The 27,451-nt window shown below is 65.2% G+C and overlaps 1 protein-coding gene across 3 annotated transcripts in view; it reads left to right on the forward strand.

The window, feature by feature from the left end:
- Nucleotides 1-27,451, forward strand: part of KCNAB2 (potassium voltage-gated channel subfamily A regulatory beta subunit 2) — a 64,949-nt gene that overhangs the window by 9,648 nt on the left and 27,850 nt on the right. The window contains exons 1-3 of one of the 3 annotated variants that reach the window (XM_037499101.2): nt 8,120-8,219; nt 16,498-16,625; nt 17,574-17,615. In XM_037499101.2, the coding sequence (XP_037354998.1) occupies nt 16,549-16,625; nt 17,574-17,615 (119 nt within the window). In that variant the 5' untranslated portion in view covers nt 8,120-8,219; nt 16,498-16,548. Of the gene's footprint in view, nt 1-8,119; nt 8,220-16,497; nt 16,626-17,573; nt 17,616-27,451 lie in introns of those variants that run through there. The other 2 variants (XM_037499100.2, XM_037499102.2) reach the window with 2 other exon arrangements.

Raw genomic sequence — 27,451 nt, forward strand, 5'->3', positions numbered from 1 at the left:
TTTTCCCCTTGCCGTGGGCTGCACATTGTGTTACAGTTTCGGGGGGCTATGGGAGGCTGGAGTGCCAGACATGGGGTGCAGCTGGGCTTTGTCCACTCCTTCGATAGAAAACCAGCAGTCACACCTGCCAGCATATTCAGAGGCTCCGGTGGTGGGTTCACCTCCGGGGGCGGCTGTGGGGAGCCAAAGCTCGCCTGGCAGGGCACAGGTGAGCAGGGAGGGGCTGGTTTGTGCTCCAGACTTTAGGGGGCCCCAGGACGGGCATTTGAGGGTCGCGGTTCTGGGTGCCCTGGAAAGTGGGAGTCCTCGGGTCCAAGAGCAGCTGGGTCACTGCTGCCGGCCTGCATCCTCACGGGCTCCGGTTCCTCGCACATGGTGCCGGGTCTGTCCTCACCTCTTCTTCCAAGGTGGCCACCTAAAAGGGGGTCTCCTACAGGGTGGTCACCTATTGAAACCTGCCTAAAGTGCAAGGATCCAGCCCCGCACGCATGAAACCCACGTGGGCTCCTGGGGTCAGTGTCGACCCCAGCCCTATGCGGTCCAGGGTCCGGGGACTGTGCTGAGCACAGGAGGTCGGCCCGGTCCACCTGGACCCTATGACCACAGTGTCCCCGCACAGGTCTGGCCAGGAGTGGGCAGCCCCACCCCCACATGACCGCCCCCTTTTGTGTTGCTGCAGAAACTGGCGTCTCCCCTGCAGAATGGAAACCACCACTCCCCACGCAGGGTGCCCGCAGGGTCACGGGCCTCTCACCCCTTCCCCGGCTGCGGGTCCATCCAGGGCTCTGCAGAGGGAGAGCCCACCGCCACATCTGGGTGAGGGCCACGTCCAAGGACTGCCGGGTGGCACCAAGGACACCACGGTGGCCGCCCGGGGCGGAGACTGTCTCTGAAATCGCTCGTCCTGGAAACGCCAGGGAGCCCGCCTCTCCCTCCTCTCCCATCCTTGAACCCCGGCACATCTTCCCCCGGAGCCGGTGCCTCTGCCCCTCCGAGTCAGCTGCGCCGCTGCTGAGTCAGGCGTTCCGCAGCCGTCAGCCGCCGGCGCTGGGGCCGTCTCCCCCGCCCGCCCCGGTGCTCTCCCCTCCTTGGCTCCGGCTCGGCTGAAAAGATTGCAGCGTGCCTGCGGGGGGACTCCGGTTTCTTCACCCTCTCGCCTGGGTGCCCCAGCGGGGCGGGGTGCACCAGCCCCCCGCGGACACTGTCCCGGTGCCTCTACATGCAGGGGACGCCGGGAGTGTGTCCTCGCGCCGCCCCCCGCGTCCCCGCTCATTGATTGCTGCTGAAGGTGGACGCGACAGTCTCTGCTGCTCGGCTGGTCAGCTCGGCCGGTCGCTCGTCACTCACTGCGGCTGCCGCGCGGCCGGGAGGGGCTGTGGAGGCTGCGGGCGGCGGCTGCGGGGCCCTTGCTCGGCGTGGCCTGCGGTGCTGCCTGGAAGCCCCTGGGATTGCATGGCCGCCCCCAAGGGAGCTGGTGAGTGCAGGGGCCAGACAGCGCAACCTTGCCGGGACCCCTCCCTGGGAGTCCTGGGGGTGGCCACTGGCCTGAAGGGCGGAACTTGGGCTTCCCGAGATAGCGCCCCCCGGGCAGGCAGTGAGCCTCGTTCCCCCGGCTGCCCTGACCCAGACTGGCTCCCCAGGGTTGACCCAGGTGCCCCAGGGACTGAGCTCCCTGCAATGCCTAAGAACCCCTGAGAAGGACGGGGCCAGCCGGCCTGCCCTGGAGGGCTGGGAACTGCCCTGGTGTGGGAAGACCGGCAACAGACTAGGAAACAAAAGTTGGGGCGGGGGCGTCTGTGTGCCAGGCCCGAGAACTCTGTCCACTGCCACCCACTCAGTGATTGCAGGCTGTGTCACCCCGCCTCCGTGAGTGCTGCCAAGGGGCTGCCCCTGGGGGCTCCGGGTGGCCTGGGAGAGCTGCCCAGCAGGGAGCTACGGGAGAGGCCCGTGGAGCTGGAGGCAGGAGTCTGCAGGGCCAGGCCCTGAGGGCACTTCACCCCAGTGCCCTTGGGGCACCCATGGGTGTGTTTGAAACGTGCCCAGCAGGACACACGTTCTTGCTGCAGAGAGTCCCAGCCCGGGATGACTGAGCTGGCAGTTCTGGCCGCCACCCCCAGGCCCAGAGCCTGGTCCCTACCTGCGCCGCGAGCATCTGCTGTTGGGGCAGGAGGCGCTGCCCGGGTGGCCTGGGACGCCTCGGGGCTGTGAGGCCCTTGGTACCACCTACTGCTGGGGGAGCGTCTGGCCTGCGCTGGCTCAGTGCTGGGGGCGTGAGTGGGCCCTTGTGGGTGTGTGCATTGTGTGTACGTGTGTGATGTGTGCATTGTGGGTGTGTGCATGTGTTTGGGGGGTGTGTGTGTGTATGTATTGGCCTTACGCCTGTGTGCGCACATGTGCATTTTGGGTGTGTGCATGTGTGCATTGTGGGTGTTTGTGCTGTGCTGTGTGTGTGCACGTGTGTGTGCACTTAGGGGGTGCATCCGAGAATTGAGCTCCCCCCGAGCCATCACAGCTTCTCCCAGGCCTGGCCTGAGGTGCGTCTCCCAGGTTCTGTTCTCCCCTGATCCTCCTGCTAAGCCTCCTGTCACGGGGAGCCAGGGGATGCGAGGTGAGTCCCCAAGGCGAGCAGGAGCCACATGACAACCTCACAACCCCTTTTGCCTCAGGGGCTCAGCTGGGAGCCCCCAGTTTCCCTGGGATTTCTGGGTCAGTGGCCGAGTGGCCCTGAGGCTGTCAGGGTGGAACTCGGCTCTGTCTCTGTCTCTCTCTGTCTCTGTCTCACCTCCCCATCTCTGGCGAGTGTTTCCACATCCAGGCTCTCACTCTCACCCTGCGGCCCGGGTCACGTGCACACACACCAGTTCTATTTCTGAGTCGGTGTTTTTATTTTAGTCGGTTAAACTTTTCCATCAATAAGATTATTTTGAAATGAAACTCGCAGTCCCTGTACAGCAAAATCCAGCGTCACTTGTCATAACTCAAAAGCAACTGGAAAAAGTGGATGGAAATAGATCTAAGGCACCCATCCCGGGTAGCCCCACGCCCGAGGGACCCCAGGATAAGTCGCCGCCAGTTCTCTGGGGACTGGGGCGCTTGCCCCTGCCCCACTCCGGTCGCCGCCCCGGGGTGCAGGCGGGACACCAAGGAGGGTGGTTCCGTGTCCAGGGCACCTGCGGGCCCCTCCGCGCCCCTGCTCTGTGAATGTGAGAGATGGGGGAGGCCGGGAGACCCCCTGGCTGCGTCTGGTCTCGGTGGCCCCGGGGTGGAGTCATCCAGTGTCAGCGCTTTAAGCCAGAAGCCGCGGGGCGCGTCCGCCCCAGACCTGCCGTGGGAGCCCGGGCAAGGAGTGCTGAGCTGGCCGCCCACTCGGCAGGCCGGCCCCGCTCTGCGTCTCGGCTGCGTGACACTAGGCAGCCTGCTGGAAAGCGCGGGTGGCAGAGGAGGCAGGAGGGAAGGCGCCAGCCCTCCCCGCGGCCACCCACTGGGGTTTCGGCGGCGAGTGGTGTCAGGAAGCAGCCCCTGCCAGACTCCTGCGGCTGGCGGCGTCCCGGCAGAGGGGAAGAGGCAGCAGCACCTCGAGGGCAGCGGCAGCAGGCGGGGCTGGCAGGGGCACGGGTGTGGGGGGAGGAAGCGGCAGGCGTGCCCGAGGCCGGGTGTGTGGGAGGCCAGGCGGGAGACCCTGCGGAGGCCTCTGCTGGCCAAGCCCCGTGCCCGGCCCCGCCCCGAGGGCTCTAGGAACAGCATGGGGGACAGAGAAATGGGAACAGGACTCCAGTGGCAGGTGGACACCGCGGTGCAGGGAGGAGCATCCCGGCCCGGTGGGGGAGCTCATAGGCCGCCCTGAGTCGCACCCAGCTCCGGCGAGGGCGGCTGTGGGCAGCGCCATGGGAATGGCAGAGAGAACCGAAGCTCAGAGAGGGGCAGATTGCTCGGGAGGGCCCCGGGGTGGGGGGGCAACCACGCAATGCCAAAAGCAGGAGAGCTTGAAGGAGGAGGGTCAGCCGGGAGTGGAGGAGACGCGAGAGGCGGAGGTGACGGAGGAGAGTGGGGGGTGGGGGAGATGCAGATGGTGGAGGTGAAAATGGGATGGGATGGGGTGATGGGACGGGGGTGATGGGACGGGGGGTGATGGGACGGGGGGGGGGGGGTGATGGGACGGGGGGGTGATGGGACGGGGGGATGAGACAGGGGATGAGACGGGGTGATGGGACGAGGGTGATGGGACGGGGGGTGGTGCTGGTGGGGGGAGGGGACATGCAGGCGATAGGGAAGAGGAAGGGCAGGGCCTGTCGCATGTGCACACGTGTGCAGCTCCTGCGTGCGTCCCCGTGGGGTGCTCGGCTCTGAGCCGCCCGTGAATCGGGCATGGTCCTGGTGGGGACCCCAGGTGAAGACTGAAGCTCGGGCCATAGTCTGAGATCCTGAGCCTGGGGGGCCGCCCACCCCCAGTGCAACCCCCGGGGGCAGCGCGGAGGCGGCAGGACCACCCTCTCCTGGGGAGCACCGGCTCGGTGCCCTGCTCAGCCCCTTCCAAGGCTCCCGGCTCCTGAGAGGGCCACCTGTCGGGGCGCAGGCCACACCCCTCACACCCGACCAGGCCCATCCGGCCGCGGGGCTCGTGGGCAAACAGCCGCTACAGTTGGCGTGTGTGTCCCGCGGGAAGCAGGCGCTGAGGACATGGACAGGACACCCTGGAGAGGGCGGGAGGACAGCCTCTGCAGCGGCGACGGTTGAGTGTGGACATACAACGAGAGCACCCCAGGCCGAGGCTTCCCTGCACAGGCCCGGTGGCAGGACCCGAAGTCTCCAGCCAGCGCGCAGGGAGGGGACGCCCCCTGGAGGTCCGGCAGCACCTCAGACTGGATCTGGCCACTGTCCAGCTCCAGGGTCCCCCAACCTGCTACGCCACCGATCTTGGAACCGGTAACCTCTCCAGAGCACCCCCTTCTTCCTCAGACAGCACACATCCCCCTGCATCCTCACCTCCTGCTCCGCCAGCCCGGTCGCCCCCCCTCCCTGTGGGCACAGGCCGCCCCCTCACACCTGACTCCTGGCATCAGCTCCTGCCGAGACCCCTGCTCCTGCCTCTGCCTGCCCCCCAGTCTTGGAAAGCACAGAGGAGGCCTCTGGCTGTCCCAGCTCTGCTGGTGGCACAAAGGACTGGCTTGGAGAAGGCACCGCCCGGGCCACCGCTCACCAGACAGTTGTGGCCCAGCCCACGGAGCCACGCTGAGCCCGTCTCCTTGCTGTCATCTGTGGTTCGGGGTGAGGATTCAGTGCAGGGGTGCACGGGAGCCCCCCAGCCCAGCCCTCCACACACTGCCCTCAGTCACCACCAGCTCTGACCTGTCCCCGCCTGCGGGCACCTCGGGCCTCCTCCACCCACGGCACTGAGGCGGCCCCCGTGTCCCTGCCCCCAGCTCTCCAAAGGCCAGCCTGGTGCACACTCTGCGGACCCAGCCCTCCCCCGGGGCTGGCCGGGCCAGGGCGTCTGGCAGAGCGGCCACCCCGACGGCCGCCCGGGCACCGCAGCTCATGGCGCTAATCACGAGGCAGCAACACCACAGCGCTGACTTCATGTCAGCGCAGTTGCGAGAAGGAACAAACAATCTGTATGAGCAACTCAAATCAAAAATAAATGAGGCAAAAGAGCCGCCAAAAATAGTTCGCTTCAGAGGCGGCGGCAGTGTCCCGCGGCCAGCTGGGGCGCTGGCGTGTTTACCCCGGAGCAGGCTCAGGGCTGCCGTCAGAGACACGGCAGTTACTCGCGAGTAACAGCAGGCGCAGAGGCCCGCGGCCGCCTCCCCAGGCCCCGGCGGGCGGGCAGCGGGACCCAGCGGTGTCGTCTGGCACTTGAGGCGCCCTCCTGACACAGTGACCCCCCAGCGGGCCCAGCCCCCCAGCGCAGAGCCCAGCACCAAGGGCCGGCGTGTCGGCGGGTGACAAGTGCTTCTCGTGCCCAGATCAGAGGACACGGGCCACCCTGAGGCCATGCCAGCAAGACGTCGTCTGTGGACACCGAAATGTGAATGTTAGGAATTCCGCGTGCTGTGAAATCTTGTTTTTCTGCCAAAAACGGGGAGAGGGTGAAAAGTGCTGAACCATCACACGCAGGTGAGGGCCATGGCCGCGACTCGTCCCGAGCGACAAGGGAGGCCCCGGCCACCGGCCGCCCAGAGCCCCGCGCTTGGTCTGGAGCCTCCCGTCTCCAGAAGGGGTCCGGCGAACTGCAGGGCGGTGGAGGCGACCCGGGCTTGATGTCTGGAAGACGCCCCTGAGGGGCAGCCAAGCCGCACCCTCGAGCCCCAGCTGCTGCCCCGTCACACTGACTCAGCTTCCGTGTCCCCCGCCGCCTGTTCCCGGCCGGCCCGTGAGGCCTGCTGCCAGACAGCGGCCCAGACCATGTACCTGCGCGTCAGAAACCCCGTGCGGCTCGCGACAGAAGCAACCTCCACTGACGTCACAGCCGGCGGCGGTGCTGGGCGTCCCCCCGCGCCCGGGAGACCAGGAGGCCGGGTTGGTTCCCTCGCAGGAGCAGAGCGATCGAGGCCCGGGACGCGGGCTTCGATCATCACAGAGGACCTTTTTCGTCTTTTCACTCGCCGCCGGGCGTAGTCAGCAGAGAGCCCCCAGAGGGAGCAGTGCAGGGCCCCGCGGGGTCCCAGGCTGGTCGCTGCCCACCCAGCCCTCCTGCTCCTCTGGGCGCGCAGGTCCCAAGAGTCCCGGCCCCGAGGAATGCGGGTTACGGAGAGGCAGGCTCCCTGGCGCCTCTCCTTCAGACATGCCGCGCCGTCTGGGACTGCTCAGCCAGAGAACTTCTGGGGGTTCCCAGCAAGACCCCCGTGGCGGCGGCCTGGGCGCCCACGCCGGCCCCCTCCCCTGCCTGAGACGCAGCTGGGTCCCTCCTGAGGAAGGAGGCCGTGTGGGCAGCCAGCCCGTCCCCGAGGAAGAACGTGCCAAGGAGCCTGCCCCTTCCATCGGGAACGCCGTCCAGGACCCGCCGTGTCCGGCAGCCCAGCAGGAAAAGGACACAGCAAGGGGTCAGGCCGGACGGCCGTGGCTCTCGGCGCGTTCCCTGGCCCGGCTTGACCCCCACGGACGCCTCCAGCCCTGGGCATCTCCTGCCCTCCTGGGCCAAAGTAACTTTTTTTTAAAGAAGTGGCGCTCCCTGGAGAGACGCAGACCAGGCGGCCCCGGGAGCAGGCTCGGCCCTGGAATGGACCCCTCCCTGCTGCCCGAGACCCGTGGGAGCAGCGCGTGCAGCGCCCTCCAGGCCTGAGGCGGCTCCAGAGTGTGAAGGTGCCGGGGGAACCCCACTCTGGAGCCGAGTCTCTGGGGCAGGCTCCTGGTGCCGCGCAGTTTCCCAGGGCCTCGCCTGCCTGGGGGGGCGGGTGCTCTCCTGCCGGGAGGGTCCCCACTCTCCGAGTGGTCACTTTCGTCTGTGTGCGCTCTTCATCCTCTGCTCCCTCCTGGTCATCTCAGCCCTCGGTTTCCTCAGTCGGCTGTGAGGTACTCGACGCCCTGGAACTGCCCACTTCTCTCTTCTCTTCCCTTTCTCCCCCGCTGCCCTGTCTGTACCGTAACCCCGCCGAGGACCCACTGCAGCCCCCAGTCCCGTGCACTGGACAGACTGGCTGCCTCCCACCCCTGGGGAAGAGGGTGTCCACCCCACTCCCCGAGGCTGCAGACAGCACAGGCGAGAGGTGGGGAAGGAAGGTCCCCCGCATGGGCCCCGGGTGAGCAGGAAGTGGTTTTAAGGGAGGAAAAAACTTCTCCAAAGAGGGGGACCTCGCCTGCCCCCCAGCTCCCCACCCCCAGGTGTTCCACTTGCTGTTTGCACCTGCTACGCCCCGACCCGAGGCTGGGACAGGCACTGGGTACAGCAGAGCCCGTCCAGGTCGGGGCTTCTCCGCGGACTGGGCCTTGGAGTCAGCCGCACAACTCCCAGCCTCGCCAGCTCCCCACCCCTGACCCCATCAGAGCAGCAGTCAGGAGCCATCAAGGAGGCGGAGGCGAGGGCGGAGGCGTGGGGCCCCGCCCTGGACCGCACCTCTGTCCCCTCCCCTGCGGAAGGGCCCGGCCTGCCTGGGAGGGCATGAGCCTGCTGTGCTTTCAGGAAGTTTGGGGGATCTGGGCACACCGCTCCGTGCCACTCGGGGCCGCCAGCTTCACCTACCCCCAAAATGGCCTTGTCTCCGGCCGTCCTGACTCAGGAGCAGGTACGGGGGGGTTGGGGGTTTGGAGCTTGGGGGGCACCAGCTCCTGGCCAGTCAGGGCGATGGGGGCCAGCAGCACCCTGGGCCCTTGCCCTGCACCGTGGGTGCAGCCGATGGGAGCTGCCTCTCCTGGACCCGGCAGAGCCTCCATGCAGCCCCTGCCATGGCCGTGACCCGGGAGTGCTGGGGTGGCCGGCTCCGGGCATGCCTGACTCCACACGGCACCCCAGGCCTGCTGGCTGCTGCTTTCCTCCCCGTGGCAGCGAGGTGGGAGCCACGGGGGTCCCTTGGCACCTCCAGGGGTGTCACCAGGCCCCCACCTAGGATTTCCCGTCTCTGAGTGGAAAGTGGCTCACGGAACGAAGGAGCGAGGGTTCTGCTTCAGAACATGGCGAGTGGCCTCCCTCTCCCCGGCTGAGTGCCGGCGGGGACGCGGCAGGAGCCAACCTGCAGCCCTCGAGGGCCTCACCAGGGGAGAGGGGCCGGCTCCCGGGGCTTCCTCCAGCGGGGAACAGCCCAGCGCTGCTTGGTCGTGCCTCGCCCTGGTCTCCCGCCTGGGCCCGGGGAAGGATATCGGGGCAGGGTGTGGCCGTGACGAGGAGGGGGAGGGGGGAGTTTGAGATTCCCCGGGTGGGACGGGCGGTAGTGCCGCCCCGAAACACGGTTGCTGAGTGGATGGATTTGGCTCAGGACCCGTCTTGGAGGCCCTGGAGCAGGCAGGGGTTTGCGTCCCGAGCCCTGCCCTGCCCTGAGGCCTGCAGCTCACACTGTCTGCCAGGCACAGAGGCCCCTCAGCCCAGTCACCAGGTGAGGACCAAGAACCCGCCCTTCCAGCCAGGAGGACACAGGGGCTGGTGGAGCCGCCACCAAAGGCGCCCCCACCTCCTTGGTCTGAGCCTCCATCCCCGAGACCCTGGCTGCTGAGCCCCGCGACCCCGTCACCGCTGTGCTGAGCACAGCTGTGACCCTTCCGTGGGAAGGCGCTCGGCCCCCAGGCGCTCGGCCCCCAGGCCCCTGAGAAACGGGTATGGGTGGGGGAGGCCGCCTGCAGGGTGGGGGAAGGCACAGCTCCTTTGTTTGGGAAAGTTGAATGTTTTCTTACCACGATTTTTAAATGTGGCATAAATTAGCTGTGGCCGCCTGGACCTGGGCTCTGTGCTGGACCGACCTGCTCTTTGTAATGGCGGAGGTGGGGAGGCATTGGAACGCTGCTTTGAAACATGAAAACTTCATCTGTGATCTTTTTAAAAATAGACCCGCTGCGTGGACGCACGCGCTGTCCCGTGGCCTTGCTCATGGGCCTGTGGCTTGGTCTGGACGCCTCCGCTGTTGCCTGACCACGTGGCGTCCACACTGGTCAGCTCGCTCTCCACTGGCGGTCCCTTGGCCCAGACCTCAGGAGCTGGGAGGAGAGACCCATTCTCTAGGCAAAGAGCAGGGGGTCCTGGCCGCGACCCCAGCCTCTGGCTACATTTCTGCTGTTTTCCTTCTACCCCCTCTGGACTTGAGCAAGACCTGCTGTTGGGGATCGGGGTAGCTCTCCTCCCGGGGCATCCTGGGGCACCCCTCTGTTAGCCCCAAGGTGACCCCAGCAGCAGAACAGAGACCCCAAGTGCACTCAGGCGCGGCCCTCCCTCGGGCCAGGGCTCGCCTCAGGAGTGGGCTCCGGCTTAGGCGTGGGCTCCGGGAGGAAGCATGGGTTACGCAAGCGCCTTCCGGCTCTGTGTGGTTTCGAGCAGTTATACCTCTTCCTGTCACTTCAGGGATGTGCCATTACTGCCACAGCTGCAGTCATTGGCCCCATAATAGGTGGTGGTTTTGTGCCACATAATTGTCAGAGTGACACTTCAGGGCCTCGGCAGGAAGGATTTCCAGGGCGCGAAAAGCACAACGCCAAGTGCTACCTTTCAAGAGGCAGGAGCTCGAGGCCAAGCCTTGTGCTCCTGGGTTCCGGGAAGAGGCCTGGATGCCCACCACACCCGGGCAGCACGAGCCTGTCCTCTGTCTCCCCACCACCACCACCCTGAGACAGCGTTCACAAAGCGTCCACCACGTGCCTGGCACTGCCTCGGCCACCAGGCACACATCGGGGGACAAAAGAGACAACGTTCCCAGCGCTGGAGGCACCCCCATCCCAGTGATCACGGGACCAGAGTGTATTAATGTGGGGAATGGCCATCATCGGTGTCCCTGCCCCTGGCACGCCTACCTTCCCTCGCGGCATTAAGATTGGTCTCTGCGTTCAGGAGAGTAAAACATCTCCGCCTCGGTCACAACGGCACAGCAGCCCACTCCCGGGGAAGCAGCTGCCTTGGCACAAGGGTCCAGGAGCTCAGAGCCCCAGGCCCCTGCTCGTCCACACCCGCGCGGGGCAGCTAAGAGGAGGAGCCTTCAGATGAGGCTGCAGCCCCAGCCAACTCCCAGGACCACCATCAAGTTGGATTCCCAGCTCTCCAAAACGGTGTAAGGAGCGTCTGCCCCTCCAAGCTACTATCCCTGACCGGGGCAATGGCTGACGCCCCTGGGGTTGTCATTCTTAAGACCTCAGCCCCCTAAGGACAGGCCTCCTGGGCCCTCTGAGCTCCCAGCTGACCCAGAATGGGGAGGCAGGCACAGAGGCCTAAGCGCACACACCACCCAGCACGCTAGCCAGGTAAACACACGACTGGTCGAGTTCAAAGGACATCAGCCTTCCAGGAAGATGGGAAGAGGAGGAGCTTCCTGACAGCAAAGGAGAGGGTCACAAGGGGAGCGCAGATTTTCTATCAAGCCTGGGGGCCCTAGAAAGTGACCTAGAAGGCCCGTCCACTCTCGGAGCAGGCCGCCTCAGGGCCACATCCCGGTGACTTCATTGGCCTCCTGCACATGGCGCCACTGCTCGGGGTGGCGGCTCCGTTGGAAGCACAGCCAGGCCTGGGGGCCCCGTCCCAGCTGCCTGCATCCGGGAGCCCAGCGCACCCTGCGTGTGCCCACCCTCCCGGCCGCGTCAGCCCATCTCACGGACCAAGGACCTGAGGCGTGGGACGTGGGAGGCCCCAAGGTCAGGTGGCCCAGGGAAGAGCAGCACTGAAACCAGGGCCAGATCTGAACCCCAGCAGGCCCTCCGGTCTCTCTCTGACCCTGGTCCCCTTGCGTCACCCGGAGACGCCCGCCCTAGGAGCAGCTCGCGGCTCGTGTGGCCAGCTCAGGCGAGGTTTCCACTCCAGGACTCCGAGATAAAGGGGTTTTCCTGTGCTCCAGCCCTGCGTTAGGAGGCAGGCGTGGCCCGCTCTCCTGGTAGCCGAGGCTGGCCCCCAGCCACTCCCAAGCGATGATCTACTGCAGCAACCTCCCTGGGAGCAAAGCAGTGGGGGCTCCTGGGTGCTAGGTTCAGACTCCAGCCCTCCCGGGGGCGGAGCTGGTGGGGGACGCCCGCGCCCTGACCAATGGGTCCCTGGACGGCAGAGGCTCAGCACAGCTCTGCAGCTGGCACCACACTGCTCGCGCTCCACTGACGCGTGTGCACACGTGCGTGGGGCGGCCACAGGGTCACGTAGCTCAGGACGCGGATGTGGAGAGGTGAGCAGTGGGGCTGAGACTCCCGCACCTCTCCCCGCTCCCCCCCACCCCCGCCAACTCCAGCTTTGCCAGTCAGCGCCGGCCGCCAACCAGGACACCCGGGACGAGCATGGCCCCTGCCAGGCCCCATCGGGAGGCACCTCCCGGACATGATGCCTCTATCCGGGACGCACAGGCTCAGGTCGGACTTTCTTTGTGTCTTTGTGGCGTCCACCTTTAGTGCTGAGGCTAAAGGGCCCTGAGAGAGGGAGGGGTCGTGAGTGCCCCTCAAAGCGCCGACTCGGGCACCCCAGGAGAAGCACAGTCATTCTTAGCCCCCGCAGAGAAATGGAGGTGCTTGCAGGCCAGGCCCTAACACCAGGTCCCAGGCGGCTGCCCACAGAGAGTACCAGGCCCAGTGTCCAGAGGGCCCAAGGCGCCTCAGCCAGTCCCTGAAAGAGCCCTCAGTGGGGGCTGCGCCCAGCAACAGTGGGAGACCCCAGGACCAGCCACTGTGTCCTCTCCCATCTACGTCGGCTTCCGCCGGTCTGCTCTACCCAGACACCCGTCGGCCCTCCTGGGGTGATGGAGGACGGAGAAAACACCCACGGGGTGAGGTTGCCGGGGAACAGACCCCCACACAGCCTGCCAGCACCCTCCCGGATCCTTAGCTAAGGGAGGGCCCCGACTTCGCAGTGGACAAAGATGCCTCCTCGCTGGACGGACAGACACCTCCCCAGGAGGCTGCGGTCACACGACCCACGCGAATCTGGAGTGTGGGTCCAGCTGCAAGACTAACGGCCTGACCTTTAAGAGAGCAACGTCTCAGTGGCATGAGAAACAACAGAAGAAAAACGGGGCGAGCTGGTGGGGTGCTGGATGGGGTACAGTCTTGGCAGGGGCCGCCGGGGACTAGCCAGAGCCATTTGTGAGTCTTGGGTGGCTCTGGTATTCTCTCAGCTGTGAGAGCGATTTCAGGACATGGGACTACAGGCTGTGCATCGGGGCGCGGCGTGGACGCCTGGGGGGCTCACGGCCTGTGGGGACGCCCAGCGACGTCCTCAGCCCAGAGGAGCAGGCTTCGGCAGAGGGGGGAGGGGACTGAAAAGGCTTGGGGGGCCTGGCCTGCAAACGGGGTGTGCAGCTGACACCCCGTGAGTGGGAACAAGAGTGCACAGGTGCTTGTGACCAATCTGATTTTTGTACGTCTTTTCTGATGTTTGAAAGTTTTTCAAAATAGTCAGCGGGGACGGCAGGGCCCAGAGGTGGAGGTGGCCTGTCGGGCTCCCTGCCAGGGAGGGGCTTTCCTCGCCGCCCAGGCGCTTCCTGTCTCACCCCTTGTTGCCCTGGTGGGACTGTTGGCTACTCCTGCAAGTTTATATGGGGCGGCTTGCTCAAGGTCACACACGGGCCAGGTGGAACACCTGGGGGACACCGTGGGGGTGGGGAACCCAGACTGGGGACTCCTAGCCCGACCCCAGCAGCACCCTCTCAGCTGCCAGCGTCCCTGGAGCCTCAGCGTCCTGGAGCCCAGTATGGGGTGTCTCAAAAGACTCCGAAGCCTCTTCAGGGGGACCCCCCCCACTGCCTCCTCGCTCCGCTGCCCAGCGGCTCCCTGGAGACCGGGACGCAGGCTCCCTGGGATTGGCGGTGGGGCGACGCGGAGGCGCCTGATTGGACAGCAGCCGCTGCAGCTGCAGGAGGTGGCTCTGTGTCCTGCCTGCAAAGCAGGGACAGAACCCCAGGGGCCCCTCCTCCCTGCGAGGCGGCCAAGGTACCCCTGAAGTGTGAGTAGGCGCTGCTGTGGCCGCGGCTCCTTCCTCCCGAAGCGGCGGCGCCAGGGCCCATGGTGGCTCAGGAGCCCGGCCGTCAGAGGGCAGCTGGCAGGGAGGAGGGCACCGTGCCAGCCCAGGTACTTCCTCAGGTGTAGCTGGTGGCACCTACTGTCCTCGCACCCACAGCAGCCCTGAGCACCCCACCCCAACAGAGCCTGCACTGCACCCTCCAAAGAGGACTGCCCGTCCCACATGCTCGGGTGTCCCCGGCTCCCCCACCCCAGCACCGGGGCGCCCACTTGCAGTCAGTGCGCACGGCCCAGCCCTCTGCAGCAGGCTGAGTCAGGCCTCTGCGTGGCCTCCACGTGCCGGACACAGCAGGGGACACCACACCCGCTGCCCCCCGGGCTGGCGCGGTCGGTGGTGGGGGAGAAGGAGGGCGGTGAGAAGGCGCAGGGTGGGGAGAAAGGACACGCAGGGGCGGCGTGTGGGGAAGGCGGGGCTGCAGCTCGAGGAGACTCGGACAAGACCCCATGAGAGGGAGACCTGAGTGAGGGGCCCGGGCAGAGCTCGGGGCTCAGAGAGCTTCGGGCGGAAGGAAGTGCAGGTGCACGCGCCCTGAGGTTGGCGGCCTCTGGGTTCTGGAGGCCCTGGGGGACGAAGGCGATGGCGGGGTGAGGGGCCGCGGGGAGGAGGGGCTCTCCAGGAGGAGGCAGGGCCCTGAGGCCACGCTGGGACCTGGGCATTTACTCTGGCTAGAATGGGAAGCAAAGGCGCCAGCAAAGGGATGCCGTGCTCCGATTTATGTTCTAGAAGGTTCGCTCTGGCTCCGTACAGCAGACTATAAGGGCAACGATGGAAGGAGACCCGCCGGGGAAATGCACGAGGGCACCCGACCGGAGGAGATGGTGGAGCGCACCCTTGGGAGGGGTCTGGATGTTTCTGAAGATGCGTCGGGGTCCGCCTGGGAAGCAGGGCTGGGGCACCATCAGGAGCTCTGGGGGAGACAGACAGCGTCCCACATCCCTGCAGACACACCAACTGGCCGGTGGGGTTCGGGGAGCAAGCGGGCTGGTGATAAAACCGTGGGGCCTGCGGTGTAGCGAGGTGCCAGGGCCAGAGTGGAGAAAAGCACCCGGCAGCCAGCGGGGCGCGAGGCAGGGAGAGGAGCGGCCTTCTCAGGCAGACGGAGGCGCAGCCGCCAGAGGCGCAGGACCTCGGGGAGCGAGGTGGCGGGTGGCCCGCTGTCCCCCAATGTGAGGGGCACCGTCAGGCTTGGCAACAGGGAGGTCACAGTGACCTTGTCAAAGTGTGGCTTCGGAGCAGTGAGGACTGACGGGAGAGGGAAGAAAGGATGACGTTTTTAAGGATGTGTCCTGTGAGTGGAAAATAGAAATAGGACAGCAGAGGAATCATCAGTGGGGGCATGCAGATGGCTCCAGGGGACCCTGCTTGGGGTGGGGGTGCTCAGGCTGGCCCCTGCGGTGCGGGTGCACAGCCAGTCCCCCAGGGAGCCCCCAGAGCCACTCAGGGTAACGATGCTGCTCTGGCGGGTGGCCTGGGGCGCCGGCTTCTGTGCACCTGTGTAGTGAAACCAAGAGTGAGGGGGCGGGAGAGCAGGTGTGGGGGATCCGGGGGGCAGGGGGGAAGGTTGCCCTCTTGGAGATGGTACAGGGCAACCCCAGTGTGGAGTGGGCCGTCCTGTGTGGGTCCTCATCCGCGCTTAAAAGGGACTTATGATGAGACAACTGCAGGCTCACACAAGGGTCATAAAGGGTTTGCGCACAAAAAGGGGAAATGAAGAACAACTCAGGGAGAAAAAGAGAGATGAACTGGTGACTGCGTCCTACCAGTTCCGCTGAGCGGGAACCCCAATACCCCGCTGAAAGCCGGCGAAAAACCAAGGACCCTCAAGGCCCACAATTCTGGTTCAACCCCAAGCCTGGCTGCTTAACTCCACCCCCAGTTCCCAGCACCCTCCCTTGGGTGGGGATGACGTGATGGGGCTTGTCGTCCCTGGTGTCAGGATCTCTTTGGCCTGGGGCGGGGGTGGAGCCCGTGAAAGGACATCCTTTCCCCCTACAGAGAGCAGGAGACGGAGGCCGCCCACAAGGCCCGCGGGCTCATCCCGGGAAGGGCCAGGCAGTAAACGCTTAGCCTTGCAGGCCGTGCGGCCCCCGCTGCGGACCCCCAGCCTGCCCGTGCTCGGGGGCGACGGTCTGTTCGTTCTCTTCGCTGCAAAGAATCTTTGCACAAACGTAGAGACTTAGAACAACTTTCGTCACCGCTCAGTGTCCGGGATCAGGAGCCCAGGCACAGTTCCCCCAGGTCCTCCGTGCCTGCGGCCAGGTGTGGGCTGCGCCGGGGTCTTGCCTGAGGCCTCACCTCCAGGAGGGCCGCCCAGGCTCAGCTCCCTGCCCGGGGCCTCCAGCGCCGGCCCAGCAGACCCGGCAGGGAGCGTCTGCAGCCAGCCAGAAACTGTCCGCGCCCCTGGCCCAGAATGACGCCCTCACCTCACGCCACAGGCCGAGGGTCCAGAGCAAGGCGCCAAAAGGCACACACGGCCGGGGTCCGGGCGCAGGGGGCACCGAGGAGCGGGGTCGTGGGGACATCCGACGCGCTGCCTACCTTCGAGCCAAGGTCGGCCCAGCCGACCACGGTGGACTGGACTCGGGCGGGCGGCGGCAAGACTGACGCTGGGGACGGCGGGGCCACTTCCGGGTGGGGACGGCCCTCCAGAGTCCTGAGTCCAGGGTCCCTCTGGTCTGGGCAACCGGAAAACACCCCAAACCCTCAGGAACACAGCCAGGGGGGTGCGCAGACCCCATGAGGCAGGGCTGTTTGTCCCCCTCTGCCTGTCCCTGTCCGCCTCTGTCTCTGCCTTGGGCCTTCACAGAAGAGGAGTCTCCTGGCGAACCTGGGGCCTCTCTTTCCTTAACCACCACCCCCCACCTCTGCTTCTCCCCCAGAACCTTCCCTCGGCGAGAAAGAGAGGAGGCCGTGACCAGTGAGCCAGCTCCATGTATCCAGAGTCGACCACAGGCTCCCCAGCGCGGCTCTCCCTGCGGCAGACGGGCTCCCCCGGCATGATCTACAGGTGACCCCCGCCCCCACCCGCGGCGCCCCAGCCCTGAGGGGAGCACAGGGGAGGCCAGTGAGAGTTTTCTCCAGGGGGAGAGCAGCAAGTTTTAAACCAAAGCGGGAAAGAGAAACGTTTCCCGGGTGGGGCGGAGCCAGGAGCAGACTCGGGCCGCCCCCGACGCCGCCGCAGGGTCCCCGGGGCCCGGGAGTGGGTGGGCAGCCCTGCCCGGCCCCTCTGCGTGCGCACCTGGGTGCCCCTGTCCCCCAGCACCTGAGCAAGGCCAGAAGGTCTGCGGGGCCCACGTTCCCTCTTTCGGCCCCCCGGGGAGAGGAGGGCGCCCTCCACCCTCCTGTGGACGCCTCCTCCGGCCTGGCTCTGGGTCTTCCTGTTTGGAACCTCGCCGCTGTCGAAGCTCTGGGTGGACATGTGGGAGCTTCGGTGAGCTGCTGGCTCAGTGGGTGGGGCACCGGAAAGAGCACCCCCCAGGGGCACCCCCGGGTCCATCAGGCCTTGAGTGTCACTGTCAGGGCTGAGCCAGGGTGTCTGTGCACCTTCAGGGGACGGGGGCGTCCATCAAAACCCTGAGGGGCCCCCCGCTACCCCCAGTCACACACGGACCGCCCGGCGTGTGGGCTGACGGCCTTCTTGGTCCGAGGGTTCTCACACCTGCTCTGAAACGCATCGCATTAAAACCCAAACCCAGAGGTCTGCGTCTGACCCGCGCCCGCTCGGGTGGAAACATCCATACTGCAAGGACCCAGGGCCCCAGCACAGCCGCCCTCTGCCTCCCTGGGCCACTGGGTGGCGCTGGCACGCGCGCTGGGTGCCAGCACCCCCTCCGCGAGGCCCACCGCAGAGGGCGGGCCGGGCTCGGGGTGCAGCCGCGCCAGCCAGCACCTCCTGTGGTTAACGAGCATCCTGGGCTCTCTCTCCTTTTTCTCTTCCCTCCATTGCTGTCCGCAGTACCCGCTATGGGAGTCCCAAAAGGCAGCTGCAGTTTTACAGGTAACACCCTCGTTTCCCCAAACCCGCGAGCTGGAGGCACGGGGTGGCGGCGCCCACGGGGCTTGTGGTTTCTCTCTCCACGCCCACGCCGGCAGGTCACATTCCCATGAAACCGTCGCGGGGCGCTGTCTGCTCTTAGGGTGCAAGGCTCCGAGGCCATGTCCCCCTCGCTGGAGGGCTTTGTTGTCTGCAGGGCTCCTGGGTGCATTGAAAGCCAAACTCCCCCGGGCCGTGCGACCTTGACCGTCTGCGGGGACTCGGGGGCTCCTGAGTTTCCCTGTTGGCCACTCTACACACTGGCCCAAGGAACTGGCCAGGGTGCCACTTGCAGGGCCTTGCGGGAGGCACCCTCCTCTGGGTGCCTCTCCCCAACCTGTAAAGCGGGGCTGCCCGTGAGCACACATGCTCCTTGGAAGTCTGAGGCCCTAGGAGGACACTTTCATGGACATTTCATCCCAGTGGGGGGTGAGCACTGCCGGGGCGAAGGCAGGAGGGCAGACGTGTGGGGACTCACATGGCCTGAACACAGGCCCGGGTGGGCGGTGTGTCTTGGCGCTCAGGCCTGGGAGGGCTCACGTCCAGAGTCAGCTCCCACGTCCACGCCCCCCGGGGACCAAGCCGGGGCCGGTACTGCTGATGCCCCGCACTGTGGCGGGGACCCGTCGCAATGGGCTTCCCCGGGGCCCTCCCCCAGCGCCTCGTCCTGACCGTGGCCATCGCAGGCTAGCCCGCTTGCTGTGCGGTGTCCTCCTGACGGAGCGCTCCCGAGAGGTGGCCACACCTTTGGTTCTACTGCACCTGTTGGTGGGCAGACTCTACCTGAAATAGTCAGACCTGAACCTGGGCTTGCAAATGCTTTTGTCAGGTGAAGGGTTACCATGGCGTGTGTGTGTGTGTGTGTGTGTGTGTGTGCGTGTACGCATGTGCATGCGCGCGCAGGGCATCCTGTGTCAAAAGGAGGCCAAACATGCATTTGACCTGCATCCTCAGGGCCCTCGGTCCTCGAGAGAAGGCTCAAGGGAGCAGACCTCAAACCCTGGGCACAGAGGGGCCCTCCTGGAGAGGGCGTCGTGTAAGGCACAGGTGGCACCGAGTGGAGGTGGGAGAGCGCCGTGTGCCCTAGCCAGGCCCCCGGGGCCAGCCCTCCAGGGGAGCACCCCGGCCCGTGAGCCTTCCTGCAACAGGACAGGCCCCTCGGTGCCTGGACCCCCCGCCCAACACACCCCCACCCCGGCTGTGCCAAGGCTCCGGCCGCCTGCCCTTGGCGTCTCCATGCGGCTTCTCCACAGTCACTCAGGGTGTCTCATGAGCCTCTGACGAGGACCTGGCGGGGCAGCACCGAGCAAAACGCGCCGCGGGCAGGGACATTCATGGCCACGTGTGTCCCGGGCCGAGGAGTCAGCTCGTGGGGGGCTGGGCGGGCTTGGGCCTGGCTGCAGGCGGTCCTGGGTTCCAGCCTCTGGCCTTTCAGCCAGGGCTCTCCCAGACACGTCCTCTCCTGGCAGAAGTGCCAGAGGCGAGGCAGAGACGCGGGAGGTCTCCGGGGGCCCCCATTAGAACGGGCTCCCTCTCGCTTCACACGCTTTGGACTAAGCCAGTCTCGTGACCGAGCCCGATGTCAAAGAGCAGGAGAACGCGCCGCCCACCTGTGGGCACCAGCCGGCGATGCAGGGAGGGGAGGGGTCGGTGGGCAGCAGGCTGCAGCCGCCCAGAGCCCAGCAGCCTCTCGCCGATGGTCCCCGATGGTCTCCAGCAGGTGTGCGGGGCTGGAGAAGGCGGGGAGCCGCTGGGTGTGGTCACAGCTGAGCGTGGGGAAAGGCTTCCGGGGAAGGCAGTAGGCGGCGCTGAGCTGCACCTGAGGCTGGCAGGACCAGGAGGACCTGAAGGGCAGTTACCAGGCTGGGCTGTCACCAGGCTGGGCTGTCAGGGACAGGAAGAATGGCCAGAGGCCGGACTGTAGGGGTAGGTGGGGGTCAGAGCGGCGGGGGCGGGGCTTGAATGCCAGGTGCAAGCTCTCGGGCTGCATCCGTGGGCACCAAGGAGCCACCGATGGTGTTTGAGCAGAAAGAGGCCGGAGCCCCCCGTAGGAGCGCAGCGCGGAGCAGGGAGTAAGGCCCGGGACCGCGGATGCGGAGACCAGGCGGACGGGCTGAGCCGCCGGAAGAGGGAGAGCAGGCAGCTGCCGGGGAGCCACACCCACAGGCCAGAGAAGGGCCTGCTCAGAGCTGCAGGCTGGTGACGGTCACTCAGCAGTGAGGCCGGGGCCCCCTGCAGCCAGGAGGTGCCCCAGGACATGGGGGCTCAGGCACTGCCATGGGCTAGGGCTTTTGAGCCCAGGCACCCCCCTGCCATCCTCAAGGCCTCTCCAGATGGTCACCTCCAGGTCCACATCCTCCCCATTTCACTACTCTCTACCCTCAGCCTGGGGCCGCGACCCGCAGCCCCTTGGCAGCCACCCTCTTTGCTGGCCTGTCTGGAGGTGAGCAACCAGCCTCCACCCAAAATCTTGCAGGCACCGGCTCACCTTAGCTGGTGATGCCACCCTGAGGTACTCTGGGCGTCCTGAAACTACCCAGGGTGCCCCCCACCTCATCAGGACGTCAGGAATGGGGGTGCAGCCCAGAGTCAGCCCAGAGCTCGGCCTCAAACCCCAAGCCCCAGGTCAGGACGCGTGCTGGGGGAAGGGAAGGGTCTCCGCAGCCCTGCCTGGGAGAGTGGCAGCATGGGGTTCCTATAGAAGACTTGAGGGCCCCTCCTCCTGTGCACAGGTCCTGGGGGGCTTGGAGGTGCTGACCTGGGCACTTCCAGGTGGGAGGGAGGAGCCATCCATCTGGGAGGAAGGGAGGTCACACGTGTCCCCGACCCTGCTCCCCCACCACAGACCCCGAGGTGGCAGAGGCTGAGTCTCACCCTCCAGTGCAGAAAGCTCTGCCCCTCCCCCCAGCCCAGGGCCCACGCCGCAGGGGAGTGGGCGACAGAGGCGGGGGCTGTGCTCTGGGGTCCCAGGACCCCAGCCCCAGGACGGACACCAGGCCGGGCCTTCCAGCTGCAGCAGGATCTGCACTCCCCAGGCTTTTAGGGGAAGACGCGCTCGTGAATAATTCAGCCTCTTTTGCTGAGATGAAAACGCCCTAATAGGACTAATGGACTCGCTGCCTCAAAACTCGACCCTTGTGGGACTCTGCTCTCTCACCAATTGCTTCTGACGTTCGCATGACACTCCCTAATGAAGCCGCGCCAGGGCCTTGGGGCGGCTGGCGAGCCGCACGCCAGGCTGTGTCTTGTGTAGCGGCAGACGCGGGAAGGCAGGTGAGTGGGCACTGCGGCTCCAGCAGGCCAGGGGCAGCTGCCCTCTTCGGGGGGTGCTGCTTGGGGGCCAGCATCCTGGGAACTAGTAGCGGGGACGGTATCGGGCTTGCGTTTGGCTAATCTGCACTTAGACCCTCGGTGTCTTTCCAAAGCAGAAAACTGGCCCCCAAAGCCGCCCTCGGGCAGAGGCTGCGAGTCTGTCTTCCCGTCCGGGGGCCGGGAGGCCCAGCGCAGACCTCGGGCTCGCCAGGACGAGTCCGCGTTTCGACTCCCGCAGCCCCAGGACAGCGGGAGGGTGGTGGCTGTGGGACCCGGCCGGGCTGCTGGGGGGCCTGGCTTGCTGACCGTTCCTGGGCGGCCCCGCTGTTTGGCCCTGACAATGCCCCGGCCGTAGAGGCGAGCCCGAACCCCGAATGCTGCCGCTTCCCTGGCCCCCCGCTTGCAGGGGCTTTGGCTGCATCCTCTGGTGCCCCCCGAAGGTGCCGCCGCTCCAGGGAGGTGCGGGAGCCTCCCCAACCGCCCGCCGCCCTGGCGGCTTGCAGACAGCCCGCAACTCAGAACCTCCTGGTGGGAAGCGCGTGGGGGAGCTCTCCGTTCCCCCCGACTTAATGAGGTTAATGTCTTCCTTTGGTTTTCCATGTCACAGTGTTCACTGACGTGAATTCCCCCGAGCCCCGTCCACAAGAATAGACTGGCAAAGGCAGCCCATGCGGAAAGACCCGGAAGGCCCCGCACTGCCAGCCTCGGCTCTCACGAGGGGGCACCTAGACATGGGGGCGGGCTATGAGGAGGGATGAGCGTGGCCCCGAGAGTCTGGCTCTGGAAAGCCGGGGTGCTTGGGATCCCAGTTTGGGGGTGGCTTTTGAGAGCTCAAAGCAGGAGCCCCAACCAGGGGTTTTTCGTCCCCTCTGGCAGGGTCTTCCTGGGGCATTACCCACAGGCCTGCGCCCTGCTCGGTCACTGTCCAAGGATGCCGGAATGACCGTCCCTCTGTGCCCAGGTCCCTGCTCCACAGAGGAGGGCGCGTCCCTGGACTCCCTCTCGATGCGTGCAGCCCCCTACCGCAGGCCCCTCGTGGTGCCAGGTCCTCCCCTTGTGTACACCTAGTTCTGCCCCACGCCTGCCCTGGCACCAGGGGATGCACCCACCACAGACCCCCTCCCTGCTCCCTCCACGCTGCCGCAGCCTGCCCCTGGGGCTCTGTGAGGGGAGATCACAGGCAGGGAGGCCGCAGCCCTGGGAGGGGCAGGGCCGTCTCATCCTGGTGGCAGTTGCTGTCCGCCCGGCTCCCTGTGCCCTAGAGCCCAGGCTCACGTGTGCCCGCCCTGTTTGGTCTGTCCCCAGGCCGCTTGTGCTGACTGTGTCCTGACCCTGAGGCACGCTGGAGCTGGGACACCCCACAGGGCAGCCTGGGCCACGCCTCGGCTCCACCCGCGTCACCATGAGACACGCTGGAGCGGCCAGGTGCCCACCTGCGTTCCCCCTGGGTGCCAAGCCACCCTGTCACCCCAGCCTGGGGCCATGGCCAGATCGCCAGAGCCATGCCAGACTGGGGGTTCCTTGTGGGTCGTGTCTTGAAAGCTAATGGCCATCGATCTCTGCTGGCTGGGCTCTGCTTTTCGGGAAGAGTCCTTGCAGCCTGCCGGGCCCTCCAGGGAAGGGAGGCGTGACCTGTGTTTGCCTGTGAGGGGCTGGCGGAGGGCCGCAGCTGACAAGAGCTCGCGCCTGGAGAAATGGGCAGGCAGGCAGGCAGGGAGGGAGGGAGCTGGCGCTGCCTGTGGACTTTCAAGGCCCAATTTCTGAAGATGAACCCCCCAGCCCAGGACCCCTTCAGCCAGGAGTGCTGCTTCTGGAAGCTGTGGGTGTTCATGCCAGGGGCATGCTTAATGCTTTATCACCCACCAGAGACTTTAATCCACACCCTTGGGGGATGCCCCACGTCCTGCCCAGCAGGCCCCGCCCTGGGGATCTGAGTCACAGGGAATGCAGTGAATGTGGGTCCTGGCCCAGGGCACCCCCCAGCCCCAGGACAAGGTGCTCTGCAGAGAGCCTCAGGTCACTCGGGAGCCAGGCTGCCCCTGCAGGAATGCCCAGGTCCTACTGTGGAGCCCTTCCTGGGCTTGACCTTCAGGGGACAAATGCAACAGGCAGGATGATGAGGAAAGGCTCTGGCATGTTAATGGTGGGGGGCGGAGAGCACTGCAGCAGGAGGAGGGTGCCAGTGTCAGGGTGCAGAGCTCACCCTGAAGAGGCCAGTCCCAGGGGCTCCAAAGCCGCCTCCCCCCTTGGGGACCCGCTACAGCCTCTGAAGCCGCCTCCGCTGGGGCCAGTGGTCCCAGCCCTTCCCAGGGCTGATGGGACTTGTGCTCAGGGGCTGCGGCGCCTTCTGCTTCCTGCACCTCTCAGGCTGGGCTCCAGGACCCCGCCCTGCAGCTGAGCCAGCCAAAGAGCCAGGGCCTCCTCTGCTGCCCACACCGAGTCCTCATTGCCCCTGCAGGACCCATGGGGTGTAGGGATCGGAGATGAGGTGCCCTTCAAGTGTCTGTCCCTTAGCACGGGCATGACACAGCTGCGTTGACGGGCGCCGCCCTCCCCTTGCCTATTTGCACACCCGCAGGCCACATGCACACCGGCTCCAGGCTGCAGCTGCCCGAGCTGGGGCAGGACGGTCATTCGACAGTCTCCCACTGACGGCCGCTCATGCTGTTTTAGGTTCTTAACACTTAAGCTTTGAGTGTCCCTGTCCCTGCTGAACCTGAATCCCTGCCGCCCCTGACCCCGCCCCTCCTGACCCGCCTCGTCCTCGCGCATTTCAAAATCCCACGGATTGTGGCGTGACTCTGATGGAGCGTGGGCCCAAGCCCCGCTGGTGCTGTGGGGCTTCTGCAGCCGAGCACACGACTTGGCCAGACTCGAGAGAGAGGAGCGTCCCCACACCTCTGCCCACACCTCTGCTGCTTCCGGGCACCGCCTCCACCTGGCCTTGCCCGAGCCGCAGAGTACGCGCCGTCGGGTCCCGCCCCGAGCCCGGCTCTCTGCATGCTCCCCCGTTGGCCTTTGGAGCTCTGCTGAGCTCTGCCGCTTGAATGCAGCTTGGCCTGTGCTTGACACGCAAGCGGGTGGACAGAGGAGGGGGCTGGGCCAGTGTGTCCCGCCAGCGCAGCTTGGAGGACAGAGAATCTCAGGCCAAGAGCTGTTTACATCCAGGCCCGTCCGGGCGCCAAGACCCCTGGACGGTGCCTCCGCAACCCCCGCTGCCCCAGGCCGGGGCCAGCCAGGGCGCCCAGGCAGCGCACACCTCTAACCCGTCGTCCCTGGCGTTTCCCGTCCGGACAGTGGAGGCCCCCCAGGCCGGTGGCACCATGTTGTCCATGACATACAGCGAGAGCCTGCGGAGCGTGAGCAGCAGGTGCCACTCCGACTGGGGCCCGCAGCCCGCCCGCCAGACCGACACGCTGGAGCTGCAGCGGCTGCGGGAGGTGCGGGCGGCCGCCCAGGCCAGGAACATGGAGAGCTTCCTCCGCATGCACGGCCTCTCCCTGGACGGCTGCACCGCCCAGCGCACGGGCATGAAGTACCGGTAAGGGCTGCGCCGGGGCGGGGCGCGCGGACACGGCCAGAGCTGAGGGTGCCACGGAGGGACGCAGCCCAGCAGCCCTGGAGCTCGACCTGAAGGCCGCCTGGGTGAATATTTTTTGCTTAAACAGTCCAGTCTTCTAGAAAAATCCAAAGGAAGCAAACCAAAGTGGGCCTTGTCCCAAGCGCCGTAAGCCGGGTGTCCGCTCCAGGGGGAAATGTGCTTTCTTGGAGAGACTGCCGGCGGGAGGGGAGGTAGTTTTGTTCGTCATTTTGCAACCTCACTGGGACAAATTCGTTGTCCGGGACTCGCTCAACAGGAATTAGTGAAGGGACCTCATCAGAACCCGGCGGGGTCGGGGGCCTGGCGCGTGGCCCCCGTCTCTGTCCTCCAGAGTGCTGTCCTCGCGGGAGGGGGTTCTCAAGAGGTGGCCTCTGCGTTGGCTGCTGCAGTTTTGTCTGTGTCGGTAGCAAAGGTTGTGGATTCGGGGTGCCCGGTGCCCTCAGGCAACAGGCCTGTGGGGCTGGATTTCCTTGGGACCTCAGAACCTCTACATAGTTGGCTCGTCCTTGAAGCCGCCACTCGGGACAGCGCTCCGGCCGGCCCACCTCCCCCTTGGGAAACCTCAGTGGCCCAAGAGCCCCCAAACTGGCATTTTTGTTCATAAATTTCGCATCTGTGGTTTTACTCCCATACCTCCCCGGGACCAGGCTCTGCAGAGCCAGGGAGACACAGGGGGCCTCCCCACCCCGTCTGTGTGCGCTGCCTGGTCTAGCGAATAAAAACACGGGATGAAAAGTCAAATTTGAATTTCAAATAAGCAATGAATTTTTTTTTTGGCCTAAGTATATCCCACCCAACAATTGGGGCATACTTATACTAAAAAGGTACTCAAGGCTGGGCCTCCCCTGGTGGCGCAGCGGTTGAGCGCTGGGTTGCGAGGCTGCCCGCAGCCTCTGCAGCGCCAGTTCGATCCCCGGCCACCGGCGAGGGTCGCACACAAAAAAAAAAAAATTTTAAAAAAAAAAAAGGTACTCAAGGCTTATCTTAAGTTCAGGTATACCTGGGTATCAGTATTTCATCATTTGATACATTTTGTATCAAAGTATTTTATAGACACTTATATACATGTGTGTATGTGGGTTTTATATGCATTTGGTATGGAGACACGGGTGTGTATTACTCTGGCAACCCTAAATCTTGGGCTTCCGTCTAACACAGGGCTCTCTGGCTGCTCTCTGGGGCGCCCAGCGGGGACCAGCCTGTTGCTAGAGCCTTCTGCCGAGGGCCGGGTGCTGGTCCCCGCCTGGTGGAGCGGCTGGGCCGCTGTCCTCTACCGAAACAGCGATTCTGCTCCCGGGCGCTAGATGGCAGGCTTCTGAAGGCTTGCGTCCTCAATCCAGCTGCGAGGGAAGGACAAAGGGTCAGCCAGCTTGGCCCTAGTTCTGATGGCAACTCCTCAGGAGGGAGATGCATTTCTTTCTCTTTTTTGGTGAGTCAGTGATACTTGCCTTAAGTCTGCAAATGGCTGTTGAGGGTCTACCCAGCTCCAGACAAGGGGCCAGCTGTGGCATGTGTCCAAGGGAGGTCGATCCTGGTCAGGGAGGCCAAGGACAGCTGAGACCCTCTCTGAAGGGGGACGTTTGATGTAGGAAAGAACCTTCCAGGCCAGGGAGGAGCGGCATATTCGAGGAGCAGAGAGAAAGCCAGGGGCTGCCAGAGTGAGGGAGCCGGAGGAAGGGGAAGCAGGGGTGGTGGGCAGAGGCGGAGCTCATGCCCCCCGGAGCACCCCAGCTCCCTTGGTTGCAGATATGATTTGTGATAGAAGGTGCTCTGGGGTGAATCATGTCCCCCAAAATCTCACGTCCACCCAGGACCTGGGAATGTAGCTATATTATAAGGAAGTAGGGTGGCTGCCAACGTAAGACGAGGTCCTTTCGGCGGCGTGCTCGTCTAAGGAGCCCAAGTGAACACGCACGGGACCGGCCGTGTGGAAGTCGAGGCAGAGACGAGGGAGGTAGCCACACGCCAAAGGACTCCTGCAGCCCCGGGAGCTGGAAGAGGTGGGAAGGACCCTCCCCGGAGCTCTAGAGAGACCCAGAGAGCGCTGTCCCTGCAGACACCTCGATGGCAGACGTCTGACCTCCAGATTTATGAAAGAATCCATTTCTGTTGCTTTAAGCCCTCGCCCCAGTTTGTGGTATGTTATTATGGGGACCCCAGGAAAATAACAGGGCAGCAGACTGGAGATTTGCCAAACACCCCAGGAAAATCTGCACCACTTCTGAAACAAGCAGAACTAACCTTGGCGCCAAAAATATGCTGGGAGATCTTGCCTCCCGAGGAGTGGCGTTGACCAGGAAGCCTCGGGGGCCCTTAGCACTTGATGGACCAAGCGTTGTCCAGCCACGTGCCCTCTCTTCACCTGCTGGGTCTCATCTTGCTGCATCCAGGCGGCTGCAGTTATCTGGAACCAGGGGCCTGGTGGCTAATGCCCCAGTTATTAAAGATCCCAGATAAACGCTATTCCACGAGCAAGGCTCCCCATCAGCAGCTGGGCCAGGGCTCCATTCAACTGGGTCGAAATATTAATATAAAAAATATGAGGCTCTAGATAAGGGCTGCTCCATACAGCAAGGAGACGGCTGTGCCGCAGGCCTGGCCTTTTATCAGCTGAACCGAGCCTGCAGCTGAGGGGAAAAGCCTTTTTGATAACTTCACCCATTTTTTAAAAATTGTTGTCAACTCTCGCTGTTTGAGAAAATGCATGGCGTCTTCCATGGGCAACTCCTGCTTAAGCGCCCCCTACAGTGGCCCATTTCTAAATGAGTCATGTTGCCAGGTGCTGAGAGTTAGGACCCCAGCGTATCTCTTGGGGGGCACATTTCACCCCACAACTGGTCCCAAGTTGTGACGGCGCTCCTTGAGACGACAGGGGCCTGGGTGAGTG

The sequence above is a fragment of the Talpa occidentalis genome, unplaced genomic scaffold (genome assembly GCF_014898055.3).
Source record: "Talpa occidentalis isolate TD23 unplaced genomic scaffold, MPIMG_talOcc4v2.1 talOcc4.9, whole genome shotgun sequence".
Classification (NCBI taxonomy): domain Eukaryota; kingdom Metazoa; phylum Chordata; class Mammalia; order Eulipotyphla; family Talpidae; genus Talpa; species Talpa occidentalis.